Raw genomic sequence first — 21,452 nt, forward strand, 5'->3', positions numbered from 1 at the left:
GGAATTGTACTCGGTCATCTCGGTGGTTCTTTTTAGCTCTGAAATTCTATGATTCTGTGAGTCAAGTCATCAAAATTCAGTTAGATTGCATTCAGTAGGTACAGCTTTAGAAGATGGGGCGGGTACACAACAGTAAGCCCATGCCTCTGCTTCTACGTTACCTAAGACTTGAGGGCTGAGTGTCGTCGCTGTCCCTCCTTGTTGTCACCGGAGGCCTGGGGTTGGCAGGGGAGATGCTCGCTGGGTCCGTGGGGAGCCTTTGTCAGAGGACTGGCTTTTCGAGCCCCATCGAGAGATGGCTTTTCTCCTCTCGCATTTGGTTCGTGTCCTGTGCCATGGCTGGCCCTGCCTCGTTGGGGATGTATCTTGTTCCTAGAGGAACAAACCTGGGTTTCCAGACCATTTTCAGTGTGGGGGCCTAAGCAGTTTCCCCTCCTCTGTTGAGAATTAGCACTAGTAGGTAGGAGCTTCTACTCTCCAGAGATTGTCTCTAGATTTTTTTTCATGCTTCTGATATCCCCCCTTAGCCTACTTTTCTCCAAACATGAGCAGTAGGGAGGTGTAGTCGTAAGCATTTGTAGGATTTTATTATCTCAATTTTTTTAAATCAATGCTCTCTCTCTCTCTCTCTCTCTCTCTCTCTCTCTCTCTCTCTCTCTTTTTGGTGGGTGGAGGAGGGTAGGAAAAAGACCTGCACAGACAGTGGCTGAATATTTTGGTTCCTTCTTTAGCTCTGTCTTAATGTTTAAAGCATCAAATTGCACCCCTTTTTTTGTGTGTGGTTGGTGAATTTTTGTGATTTTTTTTCTATTCTTTTGTTTATTTTGTTGGGACTCAGAAGAAGAAAAATCTTCGGTCCAAATTTACTCTGCATCATTCCTAAGAGTTCTTTTTGGATAAAGTTTAAATTACTTCACATGGCTTATAAGACCGTGCTCTCCTGCAGGCTCTGGCCTGTACTTACCTCTGTGTCATCTGTTGCAAAATTTCCCCTCACTGTTTGTGTTTCAGTCACACTGCACTGAACTACATTCAAGTTCCAGAATTAACCTCATTTTCACCTGTATGATTTTGCATGTGCCAATCTCTTGCCTGGAATGTTCTTTCTTCTTTTGTTTCTCTGTTAATTTCCATCTGCTCTGTAGATCTCGTTTGTCCTTACCTCTGGGAAGCCTTCTGTAACTACTCAGACAGTGCTCTGTGACTACTCTGTGTTCTGTAATTCCTTATGTGTTGGTCATACTATTTTCTGATCTACTCTTTTCTACTCTTTTATTTTTCCTTTCTCTTATTTTTGATTGAATGTTTTCAGTGTGTGTGTGTGTGTGTGTGTGTGTTTGTTCCACATAGCAGAGTGCTAGGTATAGAACGGATATTTAACCTACGCTGTTATGTTAACACATAATAAATATTTGTTAATCTAACTTGAGCTCTTTGGTTGATTTGCAGTTTTATGTATGGGGAGCTGACTGATAAAGATACAATTGAAAAGGTGCGGCAAACATTTGAGAACTATGAGATGAATTCCTTTGAAATTTTGATGTACAAGAAGAACAGTGAGTATTCAGACCGTTCTGAACCATATCTTAATGTGCTTGGCAAAGTAAAATATTTCTTCTTCCTTTGTTGCTCTTTTGGGTATTTTTCTCTCCCATCAGCTAAATGTTGTTACTTGAAGCTATTGTGTGTGTTGGGATAAATGGTATAGATTGATGAGTTAGACTGTTCCTTAGAGGGACATTTGGACTTGTCACTAACCAGTCAAGACTTGTTGATCTCTTTCCTGCCAAGAATTAGTGTTTAGTGCTGGTTTACTTATGGTGAGTTTCTGGCTTAAGACACTTGTAGACTTTATACCTCCTTGGGGGAGGGGAAGAGATGGGACAGAAACTCTGTCCGTTTTGTCTTTGTATCTGTCTTCCACAGCCCCTAGCACAGGAGGTAATGCCAGTAGATACTCAATTCAGAGTTTCTGAATAAAATTTTGTTCTCCCGGTGACTCCAGTTTTTCATCTGGAGACAGCATTTAATAGTCACAGTGCACTGTTAATTTGTATTTGTTTTGGCTACAATTACTTCTACAAAGTATGTTAATGGAGTTTTAGGTCAGTAGCCATACACAAGTATAAAACTTGCTTTTCTCTTAGGAGAATGGAGATTAGCTGCATTAGAAGTATAAGTGGGGCATCCGGCTGCAGCAGGGCTGCAGAGGTGTCGAACAGTGCTTTGCTTTTGTTTCTCAAAATGCTATTTTGTTTGTAAAGAATCCTGTTCTTTATATGTAGGATGGAATGGTAGGTCATAGGTTCAACAGAACATTGCCAGAGTGGCCCAGATGGCGTGTTTATTTTGGTGGCGTTCGGAGTCATACGTTTTGCGTTGGAAAGCAAAGGTCACCATGCTGCTTTTGTCTGGAAGGAGCTGGGACCGTTTCTTCAGTCTGGCATGGTGGAGCTGGCAACTAAGAGGACTGTTTGCTTGGTGGCCTGTGCCCAGGCTGCTGGTCTGAGAGTTTGGCTCTGGGCACCCACAAATCCAAGAGGGTTGGTTCTGTGGCTTTCATGGTAGAGAGGTTGCTTTGCTCCACCTCACTCCTTCAGCCAGTAGGACTAGCTCCTACCCTGCTATTCAGCATAAGAGGAATGAGGTGAAAGCCTATGAATGGCTCTGTGCCAGTCCTTGCACTATGGGCAGCTCAACTCAGAGCAGTGGTTCTGACCTGAAGCATGCCAGCAGTGGCCTTCCCTTCCCCCGTGCCTGAGCTAATAGCCTAAGTGAACGGTTTTGCGTACTCAACAGTGGATTTCCCCACGGCACAGAATACTAATCGGGGAGGTGTATCACCAAAATGCTTTGCATTTATATTTTGCTTCAGAGCCTTCAAGCTTCATTAGACTATGCATTTAACTTGTCTAAATTCAACTATACATGTTTGGCACAAAAGGGAGAGAGAGGGAAACATAAATTAAGTTGAGTTAGTGATTTCGCTTGCCATTCCCTTCAGTGAGCATGTGCCCCAGAATGAATATGAGATGGGACAGGAGAATCTGCTCTTCCCTCAGCTTCCTCCAGGGATGAAGGCTTCGTATTGTATCTCATCGCACTGAAGGTGACTGTGGTATTTGAAACTACCTACCATGTGGGTGGACATGCCCTCTGCAAGTGAGCCAGTTAGTTCAACTGATGTTCTACGGAGAATCAGCATTTCTTCCCACCCTGGAGACTGAGGGGGGCTTATTGAGAGACGAATGTCAGCCTGGGCTACACTTTATGGATGATGTTAAGGCGTTTTCAAGAATAATTGTGATCATACGCAATTTTTACCTTACCTTTGACTATTTTAAAATGTTGATTCTCTAAGCCTTGAGAAGTAGGCATGGCGGTGTTAATTATCTCCATAGTATAAGGATTAAGTAGTTTATTCCTCACCTGAGGTCATGCAGATCCAGGACCTGTTTCCAGTGCTTGCTCCGTGGCCATTCTTCCTAGACTGGGACAGTGTAACTGTGGGTGCAAGGCAGGCGATACCCTGTACAGGGGCAACTGGAAACCAGCTTGCAGTTTGCTTGCTGAAGCCTCCGTGTCCCCAGCCTAGAATTGCATCTGTGCTGAGGGAAGAGCTTCTGTTTCTGATTTACACAGAGATGTCTGGTGCACTGCACTGGCAGGCGCTCCGTAGAAGGCTAAGCCTGGACATAAATTGTGAAGCATGAAATTGATGCAGATAGTGTTGGTTTCTTCCTGGGAACCTTCTCACTTCCCCCGACTCCTCCACCTCTTACCCTCTCCTGAGGAATTTAGAAGCTTGAAATTATTTTTTAAGCCTGGGAATATTATAGCAGTTACACCAAATTCTACGCTTTTTTCCAACAACTTTTTATTGACCAACTGTGTCAGACACTAGGCCAGGGATGCAGTTACGGAGAGACAAACATAACCTCTACTCTTAGAGCATTCACAGGGGTGGGGGCAGCATCCCAGGACAGAGCCATAATGTTCTGATGACACCACATAGGGGGATTACTTAACCCTAATGTATGAGGTCAAGGAGGGCAGTCTTCCTAGAAGACAGGACGTCCATGCAGAAACTGGAGGGTAGGTGGGAGATGGGCAGAGAGAAGAGCACAGAGTACCTCTGGCTGATGAAACGCAGGCATGAGGTCTGTCAATTAAGTTCGCAAACTCATTGTAGAAAAAGTACTGCATACCTCATTGCTGAATATCACAATGGTCACCTTGGGAAGCTATGCACTGATGCCAGTGCCTAGTCCACCCTTCAAAGCAATTTTGGAACTCTTTTTCTGGAATGGCCATCAGAGCTGTGATCGTATTATCCTTGATGTCCTGAATATCATCAAAATATCTTCCTTTCAGTATTTCCTTTATCTTCAGGTAAAGAAAGGAGTCATTGGGGGCCAGATCAGGTGAGTCGGGAGGGTGTTCCAATACAGTTATTTGTTTACTGGCTAAAAACTCCCTCACAGACAGTGCCGTGTGAGCTGGTGCTTTGTCGTGATGCAAGAGCCATGAATTGCTGGTGAAAAGTTCACGTCATCTAACTTTTTCACGCAGCCTTTTCAGCACTTCCAAATAGTAAACTTGGTGAACTGTTTGTCCAGTTGGTATAAATTCATAATGAATAATCCCTCTGATATCAAAAAAAGGTTAGCAGCATTGTTGCAACAAGTTCATGAGCTTAATTGTCCAACCTCGTAAACAATGGTTAACCAATGAGGCGGCAAAGTTAATAACAGCCAGTAACACGGCCTCGTTAAAGAGTTTAGAATTTGTCTTAAGAGCAGCAGTTGTGGGGAAAGAGGGTGGGAGTGAGGCACATTGAGGGGTTTTAAGCAGGGTTAAGTATATAATCAGATTTTCATTTTAGAGAGATGATTGCAGTAGAGTGTGGAGATAGAAGGGAGCATAGGAGACTGCAGATGGGGGCCCGCTAGGAATCACCCCGGTGACAAGATGAGTGTGGCCTGTTGAGGGGAAGAGGCCGTTGAGATGATGAGATGTTGAGGGTGGAGGGGGGAAAGGGAGAAGGCTGAATGTAGGACTTTGTTAGTGGTGACCAGTGACAGGCTCTTCCCTCAGTTTACCCAGCTCCAGGCAGTGCCCAGGTAGTGGGAAACACAGCATTTCCTGTCAGCAACTCCTTGTTTGGCCTGAAGTGAAACTTAACCAAGATTCTAGCTCAGAGCCGGGCCTGGAGGAGGTGCTCAGCAAATGTTTGTTGAGTGACTTTGAAAGGAACTTGATAGTTACCAAGGAACAGATGAGTGAAAGAAAAGTATGTGATTCGGAGTGAGGGTTTGGGAGCTGAGGAGTGAGCAGTGTGGGGCGGAACTGAGCTGTGTTGGTCTCATAGGAGCAGATTGGACATAAATGGATGGGACGAGAGGAAGGAGGAGGCAGAGTTTGCTTCTACTTTCAAACTTTGTGGATCATTAGATTGAAATGTTCAGCATTTTAAAGCAGTATAGAGTCCTCTGGGAGAAAACTCACCCCCGTTGAGATTTTAAAATGTGAAATGCCATCATCTAAAAGAATATTTATTTTTCTCTGTCATTTTTAAATTAATGCATTTTTACTATGGAGAGTACACGAAGGTATAAAGAAGAAAAACAATCCCCCAAAGACTCAAAGTCTCAGGGGAATACTACTATACTCTTAACTTTTCGGTAGGTTCACTTTTAGTTTTTGTCTGTGTACATGTTACATAATTGGGATTTTGACATATATGCAATTTGAAATCATACAATTATGTAATCTTTTATCACAAAATTATCCCCATCATTAAAATTCCCCATAAACATAATTTAGAAAGAATTTTATTAACACTTCCTCTATTACTGGATATTTATAAGGCTCTAACTTTTCTTTATTGAAGCACAATGTTAAGATGAATATCTTTGTGTAAAGATATCTTGTTGACATTATGAAATATTTCCTAGAAGTTGAGAAGTACTGTGTCAAAGGATGTGAACTAAGGTTCCTGAGACATTTTGCCAAGTAGTGTTGTGAGCATTGAACCCATTTTCAAGTTCACTTTAAAATTGTGAGCATCTGACTCATTGTACTGCACCAGCATTGAATAGTGTAACTTTTAAATGATCAAATTGCCTACAATTAATTTTTTTCTTTGCTTAATGAGTATTTTTAATGCTAGTGAGACTGAAATATTTTTCCCATTTGCTATCCATTTAACATTACCCTTTTTTGGGTTAATTGTTCAGGTTCTTCGCCCATATATTCTATTTAATTCCAGTGATTTTGTTACTGATTTTTTATAAGCTCTTAATAAATTCTTTAGAGTCTTCCCCCCCTTCCATTATTTAGTATTTGCAAGCACAACTTTGTAAAAAGGAACTTCTATTGATAAGCATTAATGTTTGTCCTACCTTTTGGGGAGTTGGGAGTAATTAGCAGAAGACTTCAGGGTATGTTTTGGAACGAGTGTGTAGAATGTTATTACATCTCTTCAAGGACAGATTATTTGAAAGGTTTCTTTCTATCTGTTGGCCAGTCTGACCAATAAACCTGGGCCTTTCTGTGGTGCTGTATGTTTTGTATTGTTCCTGAACTCATTCTCAGTATGCTCGATAATTCTCCTACATCACTGACAGCCATCATTAATGAACTCACTCAGTAAATATTTTAGGCATTCACTCTTGTGCTAGTCAATTAGTTTTCCCATTTTTCAAACAAGACCATCAAGAAGTATCAGCCTGAGTGAAAGTAGTACACCCTTGGGGTACAGCATGACTGATGCCATGACTTGTGATGAGGCTGGTGGCCCCGTGTTTGGAAGCTCTGGATCAGCTTCTCCATCACAGAAGCCCCGGGAAAGGCATCTTACAGCATTTTGCCAAGCCAGCAAGGAGAAGCTGCTGGCCAAGTACTTATTGATTACCTACTGTAGGCCTGTGGGTTTGAGCCAAAGAGATCCAGGCATAAGAAAACGAACCTGTCTTTGGGGGGGTTACAATCTATTTGTGGAGACAAATCTAATAGGAAAAAAATAATATTTTGCCTTGTTTCCTAATAGATTGTCTTTTACTTATTCAGTGCTAGAAGCTGTAAGGTATATTGACCCTAAACACATATGTAACATAAAATATTTTTCCTTTTAGAGACTCTTTTTAAAATACCATATAAAAGTGAAAAATTTTTATCTCAATGTTTTCCTTTCTGGTTCTGACCTTTGTATAATGCTTCGGAAGCTTACCCAGAGAATAAAATATTCTTCTATTTTAGAAGAATATTCTTCTATTTTTCCTTTTCCCATTTACTATCCATTTAACATTACCCTTTTTTGTGTTAATTGTTCAGGTTCTTTGCTATGTTTTGGTACTTTTATAGCTATGTTAGAATATTTAGAACACTAAGCCATGTGGAATTTATTTTTATATATTATGTGATGTAGCAGTCTAACTTAATTGACTTTCCACAGTGCTTATTTAGTTTTCTCAGTACAATAGTCGTCCCCTTATCTGCGGGGGACACATTCCAAGACCCCCAGTGGATGCTTGAAACCTCAAATAGTACCGAACCCTGTGTGTGTGTGTGTGTGTGTGTGTGTGTGTGTGTATGTATGTGTGTGTGTGTGTGTGTATGTGTGTGTGTATGTATGTGTGTGTGTGTGTGTATGTATGTGTGTGTGTGTATGTGTGTATATATATATATATATATATATAATGTTTTCCATATATATATATATATATATATATATATATATATATATATATATATACCTTTTCACTTAAAGGAAGGACTTTATGGATTCTCTTTGGCATATCCGAATTGCCAGCATTACTACTGTTGTACTTTGGGGCTGTTATTAAGTAAAATAAGGGTTACCTGAACACAAGCACTGTGATAGAGTCAGTTTGATCACCAAGACAGCTACGAGTTTACTAATGGGCAGGGGGCATATACAGCATGAGACGCTGGACAAAGGGATGCTTCACATCCTGGGCAGGACCACGTGAGATTCCATTACCGTACTCAGAACAGTGTGAGATTTGATCATGCTACTCAGAACGGCATGCAGTTTAAAACTTATGAATTATTTATTCTTAGAATTTTCCATTTAATATTTTCAGACCACTGTTGACCGCAGGTAACTGAAACAGGAAAATGAGACCATGGATAAACCGGGGCCACTGTACTATTTGGTAAAGAACGCAGCTCCGTCCTTCTAATTTGAAATGCTCTTTTCTTTATATACTAAATTCTCACACATTCACGGGGTTGTCTCTCTTCTCTTCTTTTGTAACTTATTAGCTATGTGGGTTTCGTTAAAATGCTTTCCCAGTGGTTTCCCCCATATTTAAAATGAATATACTGTCACAGTAGCAGTTCCACCTCACAGAGTATTGTGAGAAGTAAACCAGACTATGTCAGGGCTTGGCCTCATTGTAAACATTCAATAAGTGATATCATTATTTTCATTGTTGCTTGTTTTAGGACCAGTGGCAATGGCTCTTAATTATCGTAGTAGGTAGTCCCTGTCATTATTTTTCTCTACAAACATTTCTTGGACATTCTTCTACCTTCATTTTTCTATTTGAATTGAATTTCAATCCATCAAGCTCTGAGAAAAACAAACGAGAAAAGAACAATTGAGATTCTGATTGCAATTGCATTGTTTATATATTAAATGGGAGGTCTGACTTACAAAATTGAACCTTCTCATCTACAAACAATGTAACTTTCTCCATTTATTTAGATTTTGCTTTTTGCTCTTCAATCAAATTTTAAGTACCTCGAGGCTTAAGCATTGATTTTTTTTTTTTTTTCTAGCTTTCTCCTTGTTATGGTTGAGACTGGCTCTCTTCCCTCAGAACAGGTTGAGGTACAGAGTTTCATTAAACACTTGAGATACGTTCGTTTTTTTAAGTCATCCAAACACTCCTGTGCAGTAATGTAGAGCATTTGAATCTTACAGATGAGGAATTTAAAAGGAAGGAAGAAAGGAAAGTAATGGTTTTAAAGACCTACTTACCAGACATGTATATATTTTTACTTAATCTAAAGTAGGTTTATTATTGCCGTTTTACAAATAAGGAAACTGATTTCAAGAGAAGTTAAAGTGACATGCCCAAGACACATAATAAAGGAAGAGATAAAGTTCAAACCCAGGGCTTGGGATTCCAAATCAGATGTTCTAATGGCCAGTGGCGAGCCCCTATGTCCCCCTAGTGTTGTCGCATCCTCTCTGCACTAGTCATTTGTCTCAATGAAGTTGACCCTAGACCACGGGTCTGTTTCCTGGGGCAGGCTGCCATTCGCTACTCCAGTTTCAGGACCTATCCAAATGGCTCAGCATGTGCCACCCATCTCAAGAACCAATCGCATTAGCTTGGTCAGTTCTGTTGCTGTTGAATGTGGCGTGGCTACCTGACTGCCTGGTTCCAGAGAGTACCTAGGAGGAGGCCCAGCGTAGAGGAAGACTGATGGATGCCAAAAATTCTCTCATACAGCTGAGCCTTGCTCTTTTGTTATCTGACTGACGAAGTTGAGAAACCCCATAGCCAGGTTAGTTTGTCAGGTTCGTTACTGCATGACGCAAGGGCCCTACCTAAGGGCTGAGAATCACAGAGTGACCAGGAGGAGGATCCTGGCCTGGAACTTCCCCTTCACTGAGCATGCTCAGCCAAGAAAGCTGCTCTCCCTGCAGCAGCAGCCTTTGCTGCCATCAGGATTGCCAGATGATGTGTTTCTCCTGGATTTGTGCATTGATCTTCCTCTAGTAGAAAATTTATCATTGGACCTTTGATCTTTTTGCAGAAAGAAGACATCACAGACTTATTTTTCTACTGTAGCTACTTGGGTGAAGAGGCAGAATTTTAAACTCCTCTTGTGGATTGTATGTGTATGTGTATGCCCGTGATCATTTGTGCATTCATTGCCTCTCCTGTATCTTGATGGAATGGATCTTTCTGCAGAATCTGGGCTCTAGGAGAGATTCCCTGGAGACCAACTGCCACAGCCTCTGCCTCTGGGCAGGTCTATATCTGAAAGGAGCCAAAGGGCTCGGGAATACCCTTGGGGGCATCCAGAGGGGTGGAAAGAAACTGGTTGGGTGGGGCTCCAGGCTCTGGATGGTTCATGTTCATTTGGAACAATTGTTTAATATATTGAGACTTTGAGTAATATTTTATTAGTTAAAAATGCTTTGCTTTTAAGAAGAAGGGTTGAATTACTGGTTGGTGTCACCTAGGGAGGACTCATGTTCTCTTTGGGAAGAATTTCAGAAATAAAAATTTAAACCCCTTCTACTTGCTTTCCTAGATTGTTTGGGTAGTGATAATTTGGGAGAGAAGCAGGTCTGAGTGATTGTGAAGACACTGGAAGCTGCATTTATTACTTTGAAACTCAGCAAGCATTTATAGAGCACCTACTCTGCCAAGGTTGTTGAGTTTCACAACTCCAAGATGGCAACTCTTTGAAGCTGAGCAATACAGTGGCCTAATGTGACCCTATGCATAATACTACATTAGGTGCCATTGGAATAGGGGTGCAGGATGATAAGACAGAAAGTAGATCAGATCTCCTTGGAATGAATTATGATCTATTTAAAGTAACAGTCCTCGATTGTTAAAGTTTGAGGGGGGCCAATACATAGCATTCTCTTTCCCTGCCTGTGCTCAGAACCAATTGAAAAAGATACAAGAATTAGGCAAATGGAGGTGAAACTATCACCTTTATGACTAGTAAAGATTATCCTGGAGATGTTGTTGATATCTGTGGGCAAGTGAATTTTGAGAAAATTAATAAAAGAAACCTCAACTAAAATTGTGGTTGGGAAGGCCTGCAGGGGGGTCTCATGGCCTACCACTCATCGTCAATTACCCCAAACAGGAAGAGACCCATAAGTTGCATCTCCAACAAGATGTTTTCTATTTTACTACAGCAGCAGGAGGAAGGAAGATTTTCTCCTTGCCTGACAACAGCTCAGCCCTTGAGACTATCATAACTCAGCCAATGAAAAGCACTACACTTGGAACTCTCAGTTTTCTCCTGTGGACTCTTTGTTTGTAAAAGCCTCTCCCAACTTCTCCCACCCCTTCCTCTATAAAAGAATGCTTCTCTCCTTTGTTTTTCAGAGTTGCCTGTGGTTTTGCCATAGCTCGCATGTCTGAAATTGCAATTCTTTGCTATTCCTGAATAAGCCCATTTTTGCCAGTAAAATAACTTTTTTTTTTTTTTTTTTTTTTTTTTTGGTCACCTGTTTCTTAAAGTGAATCTTGGAATCAGACAGAATTACCCATCCATCCCAGGTGGCACTGGAGAACTTCAGTTCTCCTCCCAGTTGCCATCTCCTGTGCCTTTGGACTTCCCCCCTAACATTTACAGAATGGGAGAAGCAACGCAGGATGCAGACTAATTTCTAAGAAAGCAGGAGAGGAGTAGTGGTCAAGCTGCACACATCCAATTCTTGTCCTCCAAACTGCTAACCCAGGGAAAAGGCCTGGAGTGCCTCGCTGAAAGATGTCCCTCTACAGGGAAACACCAGATCAGGGAAAAGGAGGTTCCTTCCCTCAATAAGTCCAAAAGATCAATTGGAGATGATCTAAGGCAATACATACTGACTATGTGAATTTTTTGGTACAAGATACAACTTAGATACTCAAAAGGGATGATCAGAGTAGCATGTATTTAATAGGGGAACATTTCTGGATGCAAGCAGTGGGCACAGTTTGGTGGAGAGAGGCATACAGCTTTAAACAGATTGAATTGTTGAAATGGGGAGAGTTCATGATGAGCTTGAACTGTGGTAAAATGAAAATGGTCTCCTAAGAGGAGACCTTGAAAAAGGTTAATGTCATCAATCCCTGTAGTCATAAATGGAATATAAAGATTAGATGGCTCAGTCCCAATTGGAACGTTCACAAGGCATCGAGCCTCGCTGACAGAGCACAGTGGAAGGACCATAGGTGGCAGCTGGGAATGGGAAGGTGCTGGGGATCCAGCAAGACTGGGCTCCTGGGGTTAGACATCATGAGTGGGGGTCCCTTTATCTGATTTATTATTAGTTGGACAAATTAGAAGTGCTTTCTGGCTTACCGTCTTAAAAGAAAATCGCTTAAAGTTTTCTTTAGAGCAAAAAGAAAATGGTTTTTTGATTTGTTTGCTTTTTGCCTTACCAGCTAAGATACACCTGAGAGCTGTGGGTATGTAGACTCAATTGGTGTGATGCTTTCTTCTGAGTTTTCTGTTGCTTAATTGAAAATGGTTTAAAATCCCACAGGTTCTGAAGAGGAGGCTGGGAACAGTAGTAACACAAACTTTCCAAAAACAGTGGGTAATTCAGAGGCCATATTCCGCTTGATTTTGGAATGCCATTTGTGGTTTTTGTATGGTGGATTTTTCTTTCAAAACACATTTTTCTTAGTGACATTATAATCTATTTGTCTTCCAAGAGTACCCAGAAACTGACAGCTGAGAATTATGGAAAGAGAAAATGGACAGAAGATTAAAATTAACTATGGATGAATACATAGATATTTAAGATTGAAGGAGAACATATTCCTATCTGATCTATTTGCTGCCTGTTTGACTCTACGTTTTAGGCTTATTCAAACGCACATATAAATAAGTGGCATAACCAGATATGTAAGCTAGTTATTAAGTTAGATTGACTAATCCCAATGTTAATCAGAGATGTCTGTCTGTCTGTGTTGTATAGTGTAGAAGTTGATGTGATTGCAGGCAGAGAGACCCAGGTGACCTCTTGGGGATCTATTTCCATCTCCAAGATTTAGTGAGTTATTTCCATTGCTAGCTCCTAAAATAAATAAAATGCTGAGCATGTTGCCTGGTACGTAGGAAGCTTCTCTAACACTTAACGTGGAGAAATATTTACTCTATTTTAACTTGAAAGTGGTTAGGAAATAGTATATAAAGTACTATTCCAGTTACGCAAAATTCAACAAGTAGGTACTAAGTTCTTACACGCCAGATGCTGTTTTAGGAACTGGGCGACAAGAATTAGATAGGGAAGAACTTATCATTACTTTTGCCTCATTTAATTTTGTATCACGGAATTGATTGTTCTGTCTTACTGATGTGCTCTATAGAAAGAAAATACTTGTTTATTTTTCCTAATATTTTTTGGATGCCAGAGACTGACTTTGTGCAGATACTTGGCCATAGATACCTGAGTGGGGGCCCTTTCTGAGAAGTCAGATGAGTCCTGCCTACCCTCTCCTTCTGTGGATTCAGGCAGTGCTTTGGAAGATCTCATTTATCCCCCACTTTAGCTCAGGAACAAGGATTGGAAGTTGAAACACATTCATCGAGCTTCCTAAGACACTAATATAATCACAGCCCTAATCTCGAAACCTCCCTTCCTGGGGGAACCTTTGCTGGGAGAATCATTTTGGCAATTCTTTTCCTTCTTAATGTGTTATCATTTGCTATTATATTGGACCTTTTGGATTTTTATTTTGGGGAGACAGACTTAGAAATATAGTTTCTGGCCCATGGTTGACTGAGCACGTGAGCCAAATTGATGGATTCCCACACTGGATTTTGACACGGGGGCCCTTTAACAATAGAAATTTGAGTTTGCATGGTCTACTGGCCGTTGTTGGCAGTGCCCTCCTGGCCCCTACTGTTTACTTGTCTACTACATGGTCAAAGATAAGTCTTTAGGTCTCTATACCTTAGTTACTTCCAGGAGGGGTTTTAACCTATTCTCTAATCATTATACAGGGTTAAGAGATCTGCATTTACAAAATTATTTGAACAGAAGACAAGCCCCACTGAATAGTAACTGAAAGTTTTTATTCCAGCAAGAAGAGAAATTAATGGTATAATAACCTCAACATCTGAAGGAATGAAGCGTTTTAAAAAAGGAATTAATATTTGTACCTATTCATTCCCAAGTCTTTGCTTTCATAGCCCCTCAAATGAGAATGCAAATTACTGACCAACCTTTCAATATTTCTTTCAGGGACACCTGTGTGGTTCTTTGTGAAAATCGCTCCAATTCGAAATGAACAGGATAAAGTGGTTTTATTTCTTTGCACTTTCAGTGACATAACAGCTTTCAAACAGCCAATTGAGGATGACTCATGTAAAGGTTTGTAATTCTGATTTGTACAAATATATTTATGCCTTCTTTTTTTTTTTTTTTTGACTTTAGTGTGACTCTCATTACAGAGAATTTAAGGTTGCCAAGGCAATCTGCACAAAGATCAAGATTTAAACTTTAATATATTGGGTGAAACATTGTATCATTCTGGAATGTATTGAAGGAGGAGAAGGCAAGAATAAAAGCTTTGTTTAGGAAAGCGTTCAAGTCAATTTCATACCTTTTTAGATTAACACTTTCAGGAAAGTTTAGACAGAAGAAGGTGGTTGGGCTTCCCTGGTGCATCATTAGGATCTTTTCAGGTTTTCTCATGACAGGTGTCAGTCACCCCATGTGAGGCCACGTTCATCTTATTTCTATATAAACTTCTTTAGATTTGACTGTGTTCTAGCACGTCAAAATTGGTAAAGTATGTTTTAGCATATTTCTACCTGCATGGTTGAGTAAGTCTGTGGCCAGTTAATTCATTTGAAATATGGTATTAATGAGCGTGAGTTACATTTCCACATGGGTCACTTAATTAGCTGGGACCACAGACCTCACCTCAGCCATATCACATGCATGTATTGTTTGAATAACATTGGGGATTATGAAAGAAAATGGCTCAGAATTTCTAGAACAGCTTATCTCCTGAAGAGGTCCCACTGATCAGGATATACAAAAGATGGCATGTTATTCCCAGAGGTTTGGGATTAGAGGGTGTCCTAGCACTCTTTTCCATCCTCCTTCTACAGTGTGCACTCGAGACAACCAAGAGGTTAGGAGTGCTTTCATATTGCAGTGCTTTCTGGCTCTGTGGTAGATTTTCCAGCTCTCCTGGAGAGCTCTGCTCCTTGTGGTTTCCTGAGATGCAACAGAGAGATGAGAGCGGAGTGCAGGAGACAGTTAAAGTGGGACTTACTAGTCTTGATATGACAAAATTTGATTGTTAAATGGGTAATATGGGAGGAAATAAAAAGCATTAATTATGTGGGTGCGCTCTCAGGGGGCTCTGTCCTCTGAGGATACTTAAAATCCTAGCACATTTGGACGCTGACGTTTATAGAGTTCAGCACACAGTGCTGTGTATGTACATCCTACTTTTTTTTTTGTTTACTATCTGATCGCATAGTAAATCAATTTCAGCCTGCCTTTTGTTTTAAGACTACAGCGGATGTAAGTTTCTCAACCAACGTCACAGCCTCTTGCAATTGCCTTTGCTCCTACAGATTTGTGATTCTCCGATTTCTAGTTTCTGACTTGAAGATTTCTCAGTATAATAGCTATTACACAGTGATAGACTCACTCATGATTAAGTGTCGTCTTGCTACCTAGAAAGGCCATTTGCTTTTTTAACCGAATAAACTCGTAAATAATATTTTAAAGGTAATCAGATATTTTGACACTTACTTTCGCAAGTTTTCTCATAACAATTTAAAATATGGGATTGGGTTGAGTCAGAATGATTTCTTTTCATCACCACTGGAATCTTTTTAGGTGACGTGCAGGTGTTGGGTAGTAGGAAAGCCATGCTCAACAGAGTATACTTCTCACATGTCACCTCGTATCTGCATTTGATTCTCATAACACCTGAAAGAAGAGATAAATCTTCTGTGTGATAAGTGAGAATCACTTATATGAGTGATGCGGTGAGACTCACTTAGGTTTATTTTCCAGGAAGAAAACGCTCCACTTCATTTAACCTGCCACAGTGATGTATTTCCTGTCTGGGAAAAGAGTTTTGGTGCGTGCTCACACACACACTCACACACTTATCCATTAGCCAAGGGAACCAGATATTAATTCTCTTTATTCATGAAATAAATAGCAGTAACACGTGGCTTGATTTGTAAAAATTTAGAAAACACACACACACACACACACACACACACACACACACACACACACACTCTTTAGCCTGTGACACAGGCATGCTGCTCGTGGATTGCGCTTCATGTTTCCTCCAGGACGTGACTTTATAAGCCTGTCCATTTCAAATGTCATGGCAGATAGGTTTAGACCCTCCCACTTGTCATGTCACCGTGCCCCTGGCCCACTTTGATTTGGTGGTCGGCTGAGGACAAGGTCAAACTTTATACTAGTTTGTTGATGATGGAAGAGCATGATAATTCTCTAAGCCTTGTTCGTCGTAAGTCTATAAACTGCAGTTCTGGCTTCAAGTATCAAATCGAGATGGAAAATACACTGCCGTGTGGCTGGATTGTTCTCTGACTTGCCTTTTTTCTCCTTGGATGTGCTCTCACACTGTGAGATTCCAGCAGATCCAGCCGGGTTTCAGGGCAGCACTTCCCTCAGCATTAAGAGTCCTAAGAGTCTTGCTAACCCAGGCTTATCACTTTTGAGATGGAATGGAAGGGTGGATAATACAACTCCCCAGAAAAAAAAGTCCCAAATAATTGCTCTTTGGCATAGCAGCATGAGATGTTTTCCCACCATCTGATTAGTCTTTTTTTTAAAAGTCAGTTGTGCTCAGATTGTCTCTAAAATGACTTTGTTTTCTCTGATCATGTAATGCCTAACTTGGAGCTTGGGAATGGGGTGCGTGCATCCTCATAAAGATACATGCACCCCATAGAGAAGCCAGTTGGTGCCAAACACTCCACAGAGGGATAAACACATGGGCTAATGGGCAACAGACTATTTTGACTCCAGGTAACTTGGTTTTCACCCAGAGCGCCGAGCACAGGTGAGGCACCTAAGAACGTCCCGTGAACCCCCTCTTTCATATAGTGGGTCAGTTGTCATGATCCTTTTAATGAATTATCCAGGCCCCTGACTTCCTCATCTACTCTCTTCTGTCCTTCTTTTGACTAATTCCCTTGCTCTCTGACAAAAAGTGCCCACAGATGGCATGGAGCAGGAATGAAGGTCCAGCTAGGTTTGCTGTGTGATAAAAGCTCTGGGGTGTGTGTGTGTGTGTGTGTGTGTGTGTGAGAGAGAGAGAGAGAGAGAGAGAGAGAGAGAGAGAGAGAGAGAGAGAGAGAATTCTTGGCTGAAATGAGAATCCACGCTGCTCCAGGGGTTTCATTTGCTCCTTATCTCTTGCTTTTTCTGTTATTATGGGTAATTGGGAGTAGGCTGCAAGGTATTTTTCTTTGTCACATTCTCCCTTCTGAGCCAGGAGGCTTGGGCAAGTGGGTAGAGAAGAATTAGAGTGTCAAGGCTGAGGATTTTCTCTCTACATTGCTCACCAAAGGATGAGTCACTCCTCTTGTTTTCCCTCTTACCCCACCAAACAATCTCACGTTAAAGGAGCAAATCCATTTTCAAAGATGCACATATTGACTTGTAAATTCATCGTTAAACTTGAACCAAATGCTGACAACAAAAGGAATGGAAAACTCCAGAGTAGATTTTTAAAGGCCAAAGATTTAGAATATTTGGGCATGAGGGCTCTGGCCAGCTGCTGTAACTGCTGACCCTTCTCCATGTGTCTTCATGTAGGATATTTGTGACACACTCTTGGGAAAGAAGCAGAGTAATGGATACAAGCCGCAGGCCCCTCCAATATTACCATTTTATCTCTCTGCCCTTAGGATGACAGAAAGGTAATGATTTAGTGACTCTTACTTGAAGAAGTCATCCTAGATTTTTGGTTATTTGTACATTGATAGGGAAACATTGGGGGAGGAAGATGTGAGGCTACCCAGGCTGTGGTCACATGGACTGTCTCTCCTGGTCCCATGTGATCACTGTTCTCTTCTGGATATTGGGCTACGACACCAGCTCCTCTAAGAGAGTCTGTGACTCTACAGGTTTGGACAAGCCTGGCCTCCCAGCCTCCCATGGGGGTGAGGATACCTTGTAGGAGTCCTCTGCAATTTCTGCTCTGCAATGACTTCCTAGGGAGGGGCCTATAGGTCTGTCTTTCCTAGTATCCCTGTACTCACCCTTGGAGGAACTGGAATTCCAGCTCATCCCACAACCATCTCTTCTGGCCTGGGGGGGATACAGGGCGGTGTGAGCTAAAGCAGCCTAGTGGGGCTCACCCCAGTTGAAACCAGCAGCCATTATTAGGTCAGGGAAGGGAGAAGTGGTTGTCCTTGCTGAGAATGGAGAAAGGACCCAGTAAGTACTTGGGAGCTGATTGCTAGATAGCACATGTGTTAGCCTTCTTCTGTCCTTCTTTTACTTTCATGCTTCCTCTTTCCCTTCTGCCCACCCCCTCTCACCAAAAGACACCCAATAAGTGTGTGTGCTGAATAAATAGAAGCCTGCCTAAGAAAAATGGGGGTACACAGGAGGGAGTGGCAGTTCTGCTGGGGGTAGGGCAGTAAAGAGGAAAGGCTTCCTTGAAGGAGGAGGGTGCATTGCCTGCCTTTCTAGAACTGGGTTCTAATTCGGTTGTCCCTTCCCTGTTGGCCCTTTGGACAACAGGAGGTTGATTCTTTCCAGGAATGTTTCTCCTGATTGCTCTGCTTATAAGGTACATTGTTGACGGATACATATTATTTTCTATGAAACCCTTTTGCTTCTCTTCCTGTGTTTTTAATCTCATTGCATGGCTGTCACTCCAGTCACCCAAACCAGGAACCCAGAGACCACCCCGATTGCTCGTTCTCTCCTTCTGCAGTTATTGTTCGTGGAGTCCTGTTGATTTTACCTCTATAGCTGTTCTCAAGCCTCCCCTTGTCACCTGGCCCAGGTAACAATATTGGTCCAGGCCCATATGGTGTCTTGCCAGGAGTCCTGACTTGTCTTCTATCTGTCAATCTTTTCTTTCTTTTTTTTTAAAATCTACTATCCACGTTGCCGCCCCGTCCTTCTTAAATGAACTCAGTGTATGTTTCTTCTTCCTCATGATACTTAAACTCCTTCAGTGATTCTCCATGGGTTTTAGGATGAAGTTCAAATTTCTAACTTGCTGTCTGGGTTCTTATCACCTAAGTTCTTCTATCTGGCCTCTGACAACCTCTTTAGCATCACTCAGACCATTGTCTGCATCCTCCTTTCCTGTACAAGCCAAGCCTCATTCATCCAGCAGTTTAGAATGTCTGCCTCTTCACTGACATGTTATCTGTGTTTATGATTTTCTGCCTTCGTGGGTGCTTCTCCCTGTCTGGGATGTCTATCTTTTCCTTCCTGAGTTAACTCCTACTCATCTTTCAAAATTTTGCTCTAGTGACACATCCTCTGGGAATTCCTTCCTGACTCCCCAGACTGGATTAGATACACGTCTATGGACAGTCTCGGCCATAGCTCTTGTAGTCATCTCTGTCATAGAACTGTTACCGGAGAATAAGCATTCTTTTTTTAATTAAAATGTATTGGGGTGACCATGGTTAGTAAAATTACATAGGTTTCAAGTGTACAATTCTGTAATACATCATCTATGTAGCACATTATGTGTTCACCATCCAGAGTCAGTTCTCCTTCCATCACCATATATTTGACACCCTTTATCCTCTTGTACAATCCCCATTGCCTCCTCCCACCCGTAACAACTAAACTATTGTCTGTGTCTATGAGGTTTTTTTCTTTGTTTGTCTTGCTCCTTTGTTGCTTTCAGTTTCACTTTTATATCCCACATATCAGTGAAGTCATATGGTTCTCAATTTTTGACTTATTTCACTTATTGTAATAATCTCAAGATCCATCCACGTTGTCTCAAAAGGCACTATTTCATTTTTTCTTATGGCAAAATAGTATTCCATTGTGTATATATACCACAACTTTATCCAATCATCTATCGAAGTTCACTTTGGTTGTTTCCAGGTCTTGGCCACTGTAAATAAAGCTGCAATGACATTGGAGCACATATATCTTTACGGATAAATGTTTTCAGATTTTTTGGGTAGATACCCAGGAGAGGGATTGCTGGGTCATATGGCAATTCTATTTGTAATTTTTTGAGGAACCCCCACACTGCCTTCCATAACGGCTTCATTAATCTGCATTCCCACCAACAGTGTATAAGTGTTCCTTTTTCTCCATAGCCTCTCCAACACTTGTTACTATTTGTCTTGTTGATGATAGCCATTCTAACCAGTGTGAGGTGGTATCTCATTGTGATTAGGTACATTGTTGATGGATACATGTTATTTGTAAATCATTGTGATTTTTATTTGCATTTCTCTGGTGATTAGTGATGTTGAGCATCTTTTCATATGTCTATTGGCCATTTGTATGTCCTCTTTAGAGAAATGTCTATTCAGGTCCTCTGCCCGTTTTTCAATTGGATTGTTTGTCTTTTTGTTGTTGAGTTGTATGAGTTCCTTATAGAATTTGGATATTAGCCCCTTATCGGAGGCATTGTTTGCAAATATCTTCCCCCATTCAGTTGGTTGCCTCTTTGTTTTGTTGACGGTTTCTTTTGCTGTGCAGAAGCTTTTTAGTTTGATATAGTCCCATTCACTTATTTTAGTTTTTGCTTCCCAGAACAAGGGTTCCTGTATTGTTATAGGAGGACATTCCAGGATGTACGACTAAGCCACACAAACAAAGCCAAGCAAGCAGTGGATTTATTAAAAGAGAGGAAATAGTATAACATACTCTCAAGATGGCATGAGAGTGGGCAGGCCCAGAAGAAGAGCAAATGCCCCAAAGAACAAAGAAACTTAGGATTATATTTGAATGAGGGTACAAAATATTTAAGGGTGGCATTACAGGTGTTCCCAGGGTGGGTCTTTGCTGATCACTTCTTCCTGTTGGGAGGATGGATTTTTTTTTAAATTAAATTTATTGGGGTGACAATTGTTAGTAAAATTACATAGATTTCAGGTGTACAATTCTGTATTACATCATCTATAAATCCCATTGTGTGTTCATCACCCAGAGTCAGTTCTCCTTCCATCACCATATATTTGATCCCCTTTACCTTCATTTCCCACCCCCCATCCCCCACCTCCCTTACCCTCTGGTAACCACTAAACTATTGTCTGTGTCTATGAGTTTCTGTTTCTCATTTGTTTGTCTTGTTCTTTTGTTGTTTTTGGTTTATATACCACATATCAGTGAAATCACATGGTTCTCTGCTTTTTATGTCTGACTTATTTCGCTCAGCATTACACTCTCAAGATCCATCCATGTTGTCACAAATGTTCCTATATCATCTTTTCTTACCGCTGAATAGTATTCCATTGTGTATATATACCACAACTTCTTTATCCATTCATCTATCGAAGGACATTTTGGTTGTTTCCATGTCTTGGCCACCGTAAACAAAGCTGCAATGAACATTGGAGCACACGTGTCTTTATGTATAAATGTTTTCAGATTTTTTGGATAGATACCCAGGAGAGGGATTGCTGGGTCATATGGCAATTCTATTTGTAATTTTTTGAGGAACCTCCACACTGCCTTCCATAACAGCTGCACCAGTCTGCATTCCCACCAACAGTGTATG

The 21,452-nt window shown here is 41.1% G+C and overlaps 1 protein-coding gene across 3 annotated transcripts in view; it reads left to right on the forward strand.

Annotated features, from left to right (window-relative positions):
* KCNH1 (potassium voltage-gated channel subfamily H member 1) overlaps positions 1 to 21,452 on the forward strand; it is a 331,725-nt gene that overhangs the window by 33,631 nt on the left and 276,642 nt on the right. For all 3 annotated transcript variants that reach the window (XM_074322079.2, XM_074322080.2, XM_074322081.2), the window contains 2 exons: positions 1,450 to 1,556; positions 13,967 to 14,095. In XM_074322079.2, the coding sequence (XP_074178180.1) occupies positions 1,450 to 1,556; positions 13,967 to 14,095 (236 nt within the window). The remainder of the gene's footprint in view (positions 1 to 1,449; positions 1,557 to 13,966; positions 14,096 to 21,452) is intronic.

This window comes from Rhinolophus sinicus, chromosome 11, assembly GCF_057876585.1.
Source record: "Rhinolophus sinicus isolate RSI-liver-muscle chromosome 11, RSI-T2T, whole genome shotgun sequence".
Classification (NCBI taxonomy): domain Eukaryota; kingdom Metazoa; phylum Chordata; class Mammalia; order Chiroptera; family Rhinolophidae; genus Rhinolophus; species Rhinolophus sinicus.